The following is a 13,457-nucleotide window of genomic DNA, read 5'->3' as shown; positions in this document are numbered from 1 at the left end:
ATTATAACCTTATTCTGATGATCTACTAAGTTTAGAATTCCTTTTATGAAAAAAGGTTTTTCTTTTGAGGCAAAAAATGATATCAAACTCCTTTGTACATCATCTTGCGAATGGAAGGTTTTATTTCTTATGCTGTGTTCTAAGGACCTGAATAAGTGATAGTCACTAGGGGCAATAGCCGGCGAATATGGAGGATGTGGTAGAAGTTCCCATCCTAACTGCCTAATTTTTTCTTGAGTCATTCTTGCAGAATGTAGTTTTGCATTATCTTGCTGCAAAATTAGCCGTTTTCGATTGACAAGCACAGGATGTTTGATTAACAATGCTTGATGTAGTCACTCTAATTGTTCACAGTAGATGGCTGCTGTAATAGTCTTACCTTGTTCCATGAGTTTGTAATGAATAATTCCATGAATATCCCACCAAACGCACAACAGAACCTTTTGTGGATGAAGTTCATCTTTAGGTGTTGGAATTGGAGTTTGATTTGGAGAAAGCCACTGTTTTTTGCATTTAATATTCTTATACAGCACCCATTTTTCATCACCAGTTACGACTCGTTCCAAAAAGGGGTCTTATTTTGTTGTCTGGTCAAGAGTGAATTGCAAATCATCCATCTCTGTGCTTTATTGTTGTCTGACAGTTCATGCGGTACCCATACACCCTGTTTAAGAACCTTGCCACTCTTATGTAAGTGCTCTTGGACAGTTGACCATGATGAATTAAGTTTCTCTGCTAATTCTTGTATGGTTTGTTTTAGATTTTTAGATCTGATTCAATGAGTCTTAAGAGCATTGTCATCTAGAGTAAGAGGTCTTCCAGATCGAGGACGATCAGAGAGATCAAAATTTTTTTCTGCAAATCTCCTAAACCATCGCTGACATTTGTTAACCTTCAATACATCTCCATAAGTTGAGCAAATGATTTTGGTAGCCTCGGTAGCATTCTTTCCTTGGTGAAACAAAAACAGCATACAATGACGTAATGCTGCTCTTCAACTTTAAAGTCCGCCATATTAAAAAAATAATCTGAAATTAAAAAAAAAATTTTTAAATAAAAAAGTAATTCTAATATTTAAATAAAAATCAAATTTAACAATTTATGTGTTATTTAAAAAAAAAAATCGGCTAAAAATGAACTATTAAAAATAATTGATTACTTTCCAGTCCCCCTTATATATCAACCCAAGAACTGGAGCACAAATTATCTCCCATTTATCTTTTACAGAAGTGAAAACATTATTTTGGCAGGTTGGCCTTTCACCACAAATAAGTAGTGTATGACTTTAGGGGGGTAAAGGAGCCCTGCAAAATGTAAAGACATTCTGAAATCATCAGTCATAACCTTACACCATAATCATGCTCATGCTAGATTGCATATTGCTCTCTAGACTCTTCATAAAATTTTCAATTTGGCTGGACAATCACATTCAATACTACAGACATAGTTGCAAGCAAGTTTATTAACTCTCAAAACTCATTTCCTTACATTTTTCAAAATTCTTTTAATGCCTACATTCAGATTTGTGACACTGTATTTAGAAACAAAGTGAATACACAGATAACTGAAAAAAACAGTTAATATAGTCCCTTTGAGTTCATTGTAGTGATAGTCATCTAAAATTGACTATTACTATAGTTGAACTCACAGGGACCAGAGAAAATTTACTTAAAAAAATCCTGAAGCATTGGTTAGGACTGTTTTTAGTAGTTTGTTTGCTAATAACTGTATATAATATTTTATTTATTTTAAGTATTTTTAGTTTTTTTCAAAAACAGTTTTGAATATTCTCTCAAGCACTAGTGATTAATGTGTCAAAATCATCACTCTTTAATTGATAAAAAGTTTTTGCAATTTATTTTGACAATTATTGGAGTTATGGAGCAACTGAAATTTAGAGTCAAAACCTTAGTTATTACTCTTTCACTGCAAATTACTTACTGAAATTATTAATGTTATGTTATACTATTTTGTTTGTTTTTATAGGTCCAGTGGGAGTTGCTGCTGCCGCTGCTATTGCAACAGGAAAGAAAAGAAAACGGCCGCATTCATTTGAGACAAATCCGTCAATTAGGAAAAGGCAGCAAACTAGGTTACTTAGGTAAAATGTGCTTAATTAATAAAGCTTTTATTTTTAGACATTTAATTCTTGGGATCTGATAACAAAATTATTAATAATCTGTAGATGCAATAAATGCTCATGTCTTGTATTGGAGGTGATTGTGGAATATCAGAAATCTTTTCATGTCATTCAATAAAATACTGTAAAATATGTACTCTAAAAATTGTTGAGTAGTAAAACACAAATAAAAGTTTTTCTTCTGGAACTGAAATAATTCTGACTCATAGTGGGATCAGACTGCAAACATTTTATTAATAAAACATAACCATATATGAGCCTGTGGAAATGTAGCGGCAAGGAATTCTTTTTCTAGATGCTCCTTAAAATAACCAGCTAAGGCTGGTGAAATAGAACTGCCCAATGCTGTTCCTTCTATTTGTTTGAACAACTTATTATGCTATGTAAAATAGGCTGCATAGATGATGAATTTAAATAGGCTAACAATATTGTCTGGTAAATCAGATTCTTAAAACTGAAGGGTCTCTTTTAGTAGTATGTTTGTGTATAGGAGACTATATCAAAAAAACAGTCTCATTATTAGACAGTCCCTCGATGAGTCCTTGGACTCCCTGGAGTTATCAAATAATAATAATAATAATGGAATAGAATAATAGAATAGAATGGTTTAAGCCAATAAGAATACAATTTGGATGGCTAAATCTCAAATTTGTCAGAGACCATCCCCATTTGTTCAATATCCAGGTAGATAACCCTGTGGATATCTATTCCAGAACCGTGATGTCTTTTCAATTCATGGAAACTGATTTAATCAATTTCCGTGAATGTACCTTTGCAGACATATCAGTTTTCCATGATGTGAAAGATCACTGGTAATCCAAAATATTTTTGGTTTGGATAAAGAAAAAAAAGTTGATCTTTCAGAAAGAGAGCATAAAATTAGCTATTTTCAAACAGGTTAAAATGAGATCTAAATGTAATACTTTATGCAGAATCTTGGATAGTTTCTGATAAACACTTAACATGAGGAATAGAAAGGCTTGGTTTGATGTAAGGTAATAAATAGTGAGATGAGATTTGAGAAATGTCTGTTTAATACCAATTCTCACTATGGTAAATTTGCAAGTTTACCAAACCGTGGTTTGTTATCGTGGATAGTTTGCTTTTGTAAATTTCTTTCACCATAGCATTCTGCCTGTAAGGCTTCACCAGGACTTTGTAATTTGTTATAGCATTGTGTGTGTGTGTGCTATAGAAAGAGCCCATATGTGCTACAGTTCTTAATGTATAGTGAAATAGAAAGTATGTGTATGTAGAGTTAAATTTTTGAAAAGGATGATGATGATGTTGTGGCATAGATATATCTTCCTGTATTGGTTTTATTCCTGTAGACAGATAACTATAAACTACCATTTTGTAAACTTGCTGAATGTTTTTTCACTTGGTTCTACTATATACTATAGAGCCTATAGTATTGGTTTTATTCCTGTAGAGATAACTATAAACTGTCATTTGTAAACTTGCTGAAAGTTTTTTCACTTGGTTATATTATATACTATAGAGCCTCTGTAGCTCAGTCGGTATAGATGAAGCTCTTTGGTTTGGAATGATGGATTAGATTCCCGTCAGTGATATGAGGAACATTTATCTGGTCTTTTTTGACAAAAGTTGAGTCAGCCAGTCTCATAGAGTGGGAGGGGTTTTTTCACCCCTAAACTTGGTTTTTTTTCATCCCCCAGAACAGACAAACCAGCCCGTGAACACGCATCTACAGACATAGGACACACAGGAGGAATAGGGCTAACCACTTTATCCTTGATATGGGTGCAGTTTGGAAGGGCTAAGGACAGCTCCGTAACAGGCTACTACGCCTAATATATAAAAGGAAGACGTAGTTTTACTATAAATTAAAGAAGCTAAGAAGTTATGTTTGGTTTAATTCTTTATCCAAGTGTAAGTAAATAAAATTTGTGCATGAAGTATCTTCACAATGGAGCTATTTGTATATAGAAACCAATTACTTCACATCGATTGCTTTAGTATTCCTCCATAATGCAAAGCACACCTTTCAGACATATATAATGCTGAGCATTATGAGAGGGGCCACTACCCAGACCAGTTTCAATCTTTCTTCAGGACTATCAGTGGGAGCCAGATCCAGAAGAGACACCAAGATGAAGTAATGCAGGAGTCATATATTTCCCATATTCAAGTAGTGAAAAGGTGTATCAACATCTATCTGTGATCTAGAGTATTTTAACAGTAAGGTGATACACCTTTTCACCACCTGTATATGGGAAATATATGACTTATACCTTGGTATCTTCTGGGTCTGGTGCTGACTGATGAGACCTCAGTAAGGGCCAAAACCGGTCTGGGTGGTGGTCTTACTCATAATGCATAGCATTATATATGTCTGAAAGGAGGGGTGTGCTTTGCATTATGGGATAAAGGCAACTCATGTGAAGTCATTGACCTGTGTACACAAGTAGCCCAGTTGTGAAGATACTTCATGTGCAAACTTTGATTACATTTGGATAAAGGATTAAGCCAAGAATATGATTTCTTGGCATCTTTAATTTATATCATCTGTAAACTGCAAACTACCATCTTTCTCAGGCACTTATCCTAGTGCATAAGAATGGAAGGCTATTATTGGCTTTTACTTCTGAAGTGAATTTTTGATTCTGGGATAGATAGTCAATTCTTTGATGGAGTAACAAAAATCAAATTCTAATAAAGAAAAGTTCTAAATTGCAAATATGTCATCCATATGATATAATCAAATGAAATAATGGGTGCAGTGTTGCAGATATGTTGTTCAAAATATAATATATATTCTGGCCAACATGTAATAGTTGGCCAGAGTAAGAGAGAACAGCAGAGAACCTGCTGTTCTCTCTGTCTGTTTGTAAAGTTTATTCTGACATGAAAAATAACCCACATTATAGCAAAATCAAATAATTTCATGAAGTCAGGAAATCTTTTTTCATAAATATTTCAGTCCATCTCTTAGCAGAATATTAGTGAAATGAGAAACTGCATTTAAGCTGATTTAATGGTCAGTGGGTAATATGACAATATCTGAAATCTTGTTTTTGAAATGTTCAGACTTCTTAATATAGAAAGGAGAATTACCTTTAAAGGCAGAAAGTACTGGAGACTGATCTTTAGCTAATTTGTACATAAGGACTTCTTATACATCCAGTATAAGTCTCAAGTATATTTTCCTTAATTATTAAAATTACAATAATTTTGCATCATGGTTTAGATGGTTAACTATTAAAATGATAGTTAGGTTAGAGGATAGAAATATAAGATCTGATTACTTAAATTAAGGGGATATTAAATCCCACATAATTTTAAAACTGAATAAGAAACTCAAAGATTGGAATCAGAGAGTTTCTTGCCGAATATAGTAAACTATAAAGTATCGGCGACACTAGCGTTAGCCAATGCAAGTGATCCTAGTACGTAGTACAATACCGGGGCAACTCGTTGCAAAGGTGGAGAAAGTTCAGATCGCTATTCTTAGGTATTTTCCATAATGTAAAAACACATTTCCTAGGAAATGTATGCTGTTATTACATTATGGAGGGAGGTCACTACCCAGACCGGTTTCAGCCTTTTTTGAGGCTTCATCAGTGAGTAGCTAGACCTAATACCAAAGTGTATAGCAAAAAGAACTTATATACTCTGCGAACGAGTATTAAATACCTAAGAATAGCGATCTGAACTTCCCCCCACCTTTGCAACGAGTCGTCCGGTATTGTACTACGTACTAGGATCACTTGCATTGGCTAATGCTAGTGTCGCCGATACTTTATAGTTTACTATATTCGGCAGGAAACTCTCTGATTCCAATCTTTGAGTTTCTTATTCGGTTTTAAAACTATGTGGGATTTAATATCCCCTTAATTTAAGTAATGTTTTCATTGCCGAAATGAAGCTTATTAGCTCTTTATACTTAAATAAGATCTGATAATATTGACAGATAATATAATGATAATGTAATGATATACTGTTGAAGGTATTTTTCAGGAATTTGATGATGATTGTAATTAACGTGTTCATGGTGGGCTTGCACCTCACAGATGTTGTGCATCAAGCAGAAACTTGCTTGACTAAAAATTTTTTTCTTCGTTCCTCATACAAGCAAATTAGCTAGATAACACACACAGTTTACAGAAGAAAAAATACTCTCAGTGGGTGGTGGTAGTGGAGCAGAGCACTTTCCCACAATAAATCAGACTCCTTGGAGGTGTCACTTAATAATAATAATAAAATATATCTCATCTTTTCTGCAGTGGCGAGCACATTTTAAGAAATTCATCAGTATGTGTAGGTGTGTGTACATATATTATGTATACGTACATAAATAATATTCACTTCTTTTTATATATTGGCCTCTATATACTTCTATGAAGTACATTTGGTACCCAATACAGTGATACCTCAGCTAACGAGTGACCCTGCTAATGAATTTTTCGGCTAACGAAGATTTTTTTCGCTGTTTTTCGGACTCTGCTAATGAATATGGATCGCTTACGAATGTTTTAGTGGATGTGCACGCTAACATAAAGCAGCAAACATGAACGGTCGGACCATTCCAGGAGCTTATCTTTGCCATCTGTATGTGTGTGACAAAGAAACAAGCTGACCACATCACATAGGGGAGACCCACCAACCTGACTGGGTTATTTACATTACGTTCGAGACAGTGAGAAGTGAGACGCCTCATACCAGTGTCAGTATGGTGCACGCTCCGTGTGGCTGTGAATGCGAGAGGTAAGTGTGATAGCATTTATTCTTTACGTGGCTAAATTCTACTATGGGGGATTAATTTATAATTAGTAAAGTCTATTCTTATTTAATTAAATAAATAATATGCTATGTTATATTTCTTTTATATTTTTCAGAAAAAAATTTCAAAACTGAAAAAAATTTCTTGACAATGGGTCCAAAAAAAATAAGCGACAAACCCAAGGGAAGCAGAAAGTTGCTCACAATTGAGCAAAAGAAAGAAATAATTTCTTTATATAGATATAAAGAAATAGAGAGTGCTCATCAGAGGAGGAGGACAGCGATAAAAAGGGTAGAATGCCAAACAGGTGACATTAAAAAAATGCTGCACTACTGGGAAGAGTTTCAGTCTTTGGCTACAAAGTGGCATCCCAACAAAGCTGAAATGAACAGACTTTGTGCTTTGGTTGAAGAGAAGTGTCTGAATCACTTTAAAAAAATTCTGAAATAAGAGACGTTCAATCAACTTTGGACAGATTTTTGACTTCTCCTTTAGCAAAGAGACAGAGGCCAGCTATTGAAGAAGAGGAGACTTACCTTGAATAAACTTTGAAAATTTGGAAGAAGAATAGTAAAAACGTTGTGTACATTTTTTCAGTTTAATAAAGTGTATATAATAGTGTAAAGATCGTCAGTTTTTCAATCTACTTTCCATTCTCCTTCATCTAATTGGGTAGCTGTTCATCTCAGCCTTTAGTGAGTTTTTGCTCTTTTATAGTGTGCTTTTTATTATTTTATAAAACTTATCTTTAAATAGTAGGCAGCATCCAGAACGAATTAAACAATTTTCTATACTAGAAATCACGTTTCGGCTAACGAATGTGATTCCAGAACGGATTATCTTTGTTAGCCGAGGTATCATTGTAATATGTTGATTTTTACAATTATATAATCCTATGTGTTCTACAAAAGCAAAAAAAGTAAACAAACGCAATAATTATAATCAGCAATAATTATAATCATTGCTGAAGTTTGCTTCCCAACTTCAGCAATGTCAAAGTTGCACTGCATAGTAGTATTGTGAACTGCTCTGACCACTTATATATTTTATTCATCATCATCATCAAATTCCTGCCATGTACCCTCAAGGGGTGTACAGGATATGATAGTATTATATGAAAAAATTACATCATTACTAACTTCCTATCTCCAATTTTCCTCCAAATCAGTCTATTACTTGTCAAGACTCCAACATTATCAGATCTTATATTTCTATCGTCTAAGGCACTTTGTACCGTATCAATCCACCTATATCTTGGTCTTTCTCTGGATCATTTTGCTACCAACCTGGCAGAGAATACTTGTTTTGCTAATCTTTTTCGCCCATTCTGTTTAAGTGACCATACCACCTGAGATTAGCTCTGCTAACGCATTCCTGGATGTTGACAATGTCAAGTTCTTTCCTAATATCCTCGTTTTTAATATGATATTGCCATTGATGCCATCTGTTCATGCCTATAATCTTTCTCAGGACTCATATCTGCGGTCTCTAGTCTTTGGTCAAGTGTTTTACTTCTGACCCAGCATTCAGAACCATAAGTTAAAATTGGTTTGAACACTGTCTTGTATACAGCTAATTTAGTGTTCCGACTAATTTCTTTCTTATTCCATATGAATTTATTCAATTGACTTCCTACCATACCAGCTTTGCTGATATGGTTTCCACAGGTTCTCCATTCACAACACAGTTGACATTTTCAATGATTCTGCCTATTTTCATTGTCTTCGTCTTGTTATTGCTGACCTTCATACCATATCTATTACAACAGTTATTCAATTTAGTCAGAGAATCTTGCAGACTTGTAGTGGATTTATTTAGAAGTATAACATCATCTGCATAAAGCAAAGAGATGACATTAACGTCTCCAATTTTGATATCATGTTTAATATCACTTTCTTTCATAATGTGATCCATATAAATAATGAATAACAGAGGGGATAATATACATCCTTGTCTCACACCAGATTTACCATTAAATCATCTTCCTGTACTTCTTTCAATTCTAACTGCTGACTTACAACTCAAATAAAGACTAAGTATTGCTTGATATAATGCCCCATTGACACCATATAACTGTAGTAGCGTATTGAATAGTTTCTCTCTTGGCACATTGTCATATGCTTTTTCCAAATTGACAAACTTAAACACAGATCTCTGTTATATTCCCATGCTTTCTCGACTGTTTGTCGTAAAGTGAAGATCTGATCCTGACAGCCTCTATTTGGCCTGAATCCAGCTTGTTCTTCACCAAGCTTTTCTTCCACAATTCTTCTCAACCGTTTTCAAGTATACTTGCATAGATCTTGCCAGGAACACTCAGTAGGGAAATACCTCTGTAATTCTCATATTCAGTTTTATTTTCCTTTTTATATATGGGTACTATGAGAGCTCTGCTCCAATCATCTGTAATTCATCCCTCTCTCCAGGCTTTCTGAACTATGCAGTGCAGCCACTGTAAGACTCTTATACCACCATACTTCAGCATTTCTGGTCAAATATCATCTACTCCTGCTGCCTTTCCACATTTCAAGCCTTTGATGGCTTTTTCTACTTCAAGTATGGATATGTATTTCTGACTGCATGCCTGGTCAGTGTTTTTTATCACTGTGCTGTCATCACTGCTTGTTTCATTTAGCAGTTTTTCAAAGTAATTACTCCATACTTCAAGGATATCATTTTCTCCTGTTTTCATGTCACCTTTATCATCTCTAACTCCTTTTACAGCACTCTTTCCTCCATTCCTAAGCTTCAACAACCTCCAGAATATTTTGCCACCTTCTTGATATTTATTTTCTATATTCTTGCCAAAGTCCTCCCATCACTTTTGTTTAGCTAGTTTTACGCAGTGTTTAGCATTTGACAGGAACTTTTGATATGCTTTCTTCTTTTCCTTCACCGCCTCTTTAACTTCCTGTGTCCACCACGGAGTTCTGATTTTTTTATCCTTGCAGACCACCTCACCACATCCCTCTCTGGCAGAATCAATCAATGCTTTCTTCAGAGTTTGCCACTGAATCTCCAAGGTTTGATTCCTGTTCTCAAACTCTTTCATTTTTTCTTCAATAATCTTTGTGTATTTTAATCTACAGTTCACATCTGAGAACTGCTCAACTTTTATTCACTTGAAAACTTTCTTACATGTTATTCTTTTCAATATGAAATTCAGTTTTATCCTGCTCAAGACTAAATAGTGATCACTTCCAATTTCAAATCCTCTGTACACTCTGGTGTCCTGCACCAGGGAGAAAACATCGCTATCAACATTATTCAAATTAAGGGGATATTAAATCCCACATTGTTTTAAAACCCAATAAGAAACTCAAAGATTGGAATCAGAATTTCATGCCAAATATAGTAAACTATAAAAGTATCGGTGGTTGCTAGCGTGAGCTAATGCAAGTAGTACAATCTCAGGCAACTCGTTGCAAAGGTGGGGAAAGTTCTGATTTGTAATCTTGGTATTTTCCATAATGTAAAAACACATTTCCTAGGAAATGTATGCTGTTATTACATCATGGTGGGAGGTCACTACCTAGACTGGTTTCAGCATTTTTTGAGGCTTCATCAGTGAGTTGCTAGACCAAATAGATACCAAAGGGTATAGCAAAAAGAACTTATATACTCTGCTATACGAGTTGTCAAACAGGTGCAACCATTAAGTTACTTAAATATAAAGAGCCAATAGTCAATGAGACTTTTCTTATTCCTTTCCTCTTCTCTCCATGTGAATTTGTGCACATTTTTATGTTGGAACATGATGTTAGTAATAACCAGTCCATGTCCTGAGCAGAAATCCAACAGATATTTGCCATTATTATTAGCTTTGCTCTTTTCTCCAAATTTTCCCAAAATATTTTTGTGTCTCACAATCATTTCCTACTCTGCTATTTAGATCCTCAACAAGGACCAACTTTTCCTTTTTCATTGTATCAGTTGCTTTTTCTAAAGCCTCAAAAAATTCCAAATTCCTCCACTTCTACCTTAGTAGAACCTTCTGTGGGACCATAGGCACAAATAAGTCTCATTGTCCAGTTCCCCATTCTGATATTTGCCCAAATCACTCTACTTGACACTGCCTGCCATTCAAGAAGATGAGCCTCATATTTTGTGTTGAATACTATGGCTACTCCTTCTCTTCCTTGATTGTCATTGCCTGAATATAACGTTTTGTATTTATTGCTCAGAAAGATCTCACCAGTTTTTGTCTTTTTTGTTTCAGTCACCCCTATTATGTCGATCTGGTACTTATCTAATTCCTCAGCTAGCTGCATTTCTTTGCTATTCAGGCTTATTATGTTGATAGTAATCTTTAACTCTGGTGATATTGAGTTGGGGTTATTACTGAAGATATTTTTAATCAACGAAAAGGATGCCTTAAGGAAGTGAGAGAGGGGATTGAAACTATATAAAAAGTGAGATTGTATCTACTCTAATTATCAATCAATCTTGATTGATAGCATCACTTTTAATGAAGGCAAGTTTAGAAAGAGTTTTTTTTAGTGAAGGCTCAATAATGAGCATAATTTTTAGTGAAAATGGAAAATGAAATATAAATAGACAACAGAAGAAACAAAGCTGGTGTGGTGGAAAGTAAAATAAATAAATTTATATGGAATTGGAGAGAGAAATTAACCAAAACACTAAACTAGGTGTATTCAAGATGGTGCTCTAACCAATTTTAACTTGTGAATCTGAATGCTCTATTAGAAATAAAATATTTGATCAAAGACTGGAGTCCACAGATATGAGTTTCCTGAGAAAGATTAGATGAGAGTGAACAGATGATATTAGTTGGAAGAATCATATTAAAAATATGAATATTTGGAAGAATTTTAACATTGTCAACATTCAGGAGCATGTTGAGTAGAGCTAATTATTATTATTATGATTCAGGCCTCCATGGAGTCAAGACTCATTGTGGGAGGCCCTTCATAGAAAACACAAAGTCTATCATACCATTCCTTGAAATCTGTTCTTGCTCCCACCATTCTATCAGGCAATGCATTCCATGGTTCAACCATCCTCCATGCAAAGAAACCACTCTTGCTCACAGCTTCCTTTCGTAACTTCCAGGGATGGCCTCTTGTCCTCATTAAAGTTTAACTTCATCTGTTTTAGTGATCTTATATATGGTTGTTTAATATGGGAGAGGAAAAGTTAGGTTAGGATGACAGAAAAACACAGCCAGTGGAAGACACAGATCCAGGTGGATTGATACAAAAAGAGTGCCTTAGAACAGTGCTTCCCAAACTATGGGCTGCGGCCCCCTTGGAGGTCATGAAATAATGAAAACAAATTTAAAATCTTTTAAGACTAAGTAGATTTTTTTTTATCTTAAAAGAAACGTATTTAATTTTTGTTATTTCTTTTTTGTTATTTTTTATATTATAATGGAAAAAAAGCACACATTGGTGCGGGTTCACAAATTTTGCTTCCTGGGTTTTTCAATGCTTAATGAATATTAGTAAATATATGCTTATTCTTATAAGTTTCATTTCAAAGCAGAAATCTAAGAATTGCAGTTTCAAATATTTCACCTGATATTGTTGTAGCAGTATTGAAACATATCCATCACATTAAATTGTTATTAAACTTCTTTTATGTTTTTAATTCTTTCTTTATTACTAATCATTTTACATTTCATGTGCTTGTACTGCAAATGTACAATAACAATATATCTATCTATATAAAAATATGAGATGATATGCTATGTCGAATGTATATGTAAGATGCTAAAAATATAATATTTGCATTTGATTTTTGCAATATTCGCTGTCTATGTTTCGTAATATAAATATAATAAATATTATAATAATATATGTCTATATTACAATTTTTTTTCGAGGGGGCAATGAAATATTTAAATTTTTCCAAGGGGGGGGGCCCTGACATCCAGAAGTTTGGGAAGCACTGCCTTAGAAGACCAAAAAATAAGATCTTATAATATTGAAATATTGACAAAACAGAATAATTTAGAGAAAAATTGTTGATAAGAAGTTATTAATGATGTAACTTTTTCATGTAGTACCGTCATAGTATCATGTGCACCCATATACATAAGCACATCAATGCCATGTATGGAGTGCAGGTTGAGGACTCATGTTTGGAAATACTTCTTGCAGTAGGCGGTTCCAAAGGATGGAGATAGATGTAATAAAGAGGAGGAAGAAAAGCAGGTTTCATGTGTATGCAGTTGCATAGCAAAAGGGTGCTGGGCGGCTACTGCTCTTATATTAACAGAAAGTGGAGGAATGACCATTTAGCATGAACATGAGTATAATCTTCTTGAATGTAAGGAAATATCAAGTAGAATGTAGGTAAATGTCAGAATGGGGAATGGAGAAAATGGAAAATGAGACCTATTTGAGCCTATGGTACACTGAAGATTCTACTAAGGAAGAAGTGGAGGTATTTTTTGAGGCATTACAGAAGGTGGCTAACACAAAGAAGGAAAACTCTGCTGTTAAAGTTCCTACTCTAAATAGCAGAGTTTATAGGAAATATTTATCAGATGTATAGAAATGTTTTCAGAAAATTTGAGAAAAGAGTAAAGCTAATAATAATGGTAAGTAC

General features: G+C 34.3%; 1 protein-coding gene across 9 annotated transcripts in view; it reads left to right on the top strand.

The window, feature by feature from the left end:
- The window catches only part of LOC150109879 (DNA-binding protein P3A2-like), a 343,228-nt gene that overhangs the window by 132,552 nt on the left and 197,219 nt on the right, over positions 1-13,457 (top strand). For all 9 annotated transcript variants that reach the window (XM_090397115.1, XM_090397108.1, XM_090397155.1 and 6 more), the window contains one exon: positions 1,987-2,101. In XM_090397115.1, coding sequence (XP_090253241.1) covers positions 1,987-2,101 — 115 coding nt within the window. The remainder of the gene's footprint in view (positions 1-1,986; positions 2,102-13,457) is intronic.

The sequence above is a fragment of the Typopeltis vanoorti genome, chromosome 1 (assembly GCF_054136105.1).
Source record: "Typopeltis vanoorti isolate ZY-2024b chromosome 1, IOZ_Tvanoo_1.0, whole genome shotgun sequence".
Classification (NCBI taxonomy): domain Eukaryota; kingdom Metazoa; phylum Arthropoda; class Arachnida; order Uropygi; family Thelyphonidae; genus Typopeltis; species Typopeltis vanoorti.
Note: the sequence above shows the minus strand (reverse complement) of the source record. Positions and strands in the feature narration are given on the sequence as shown.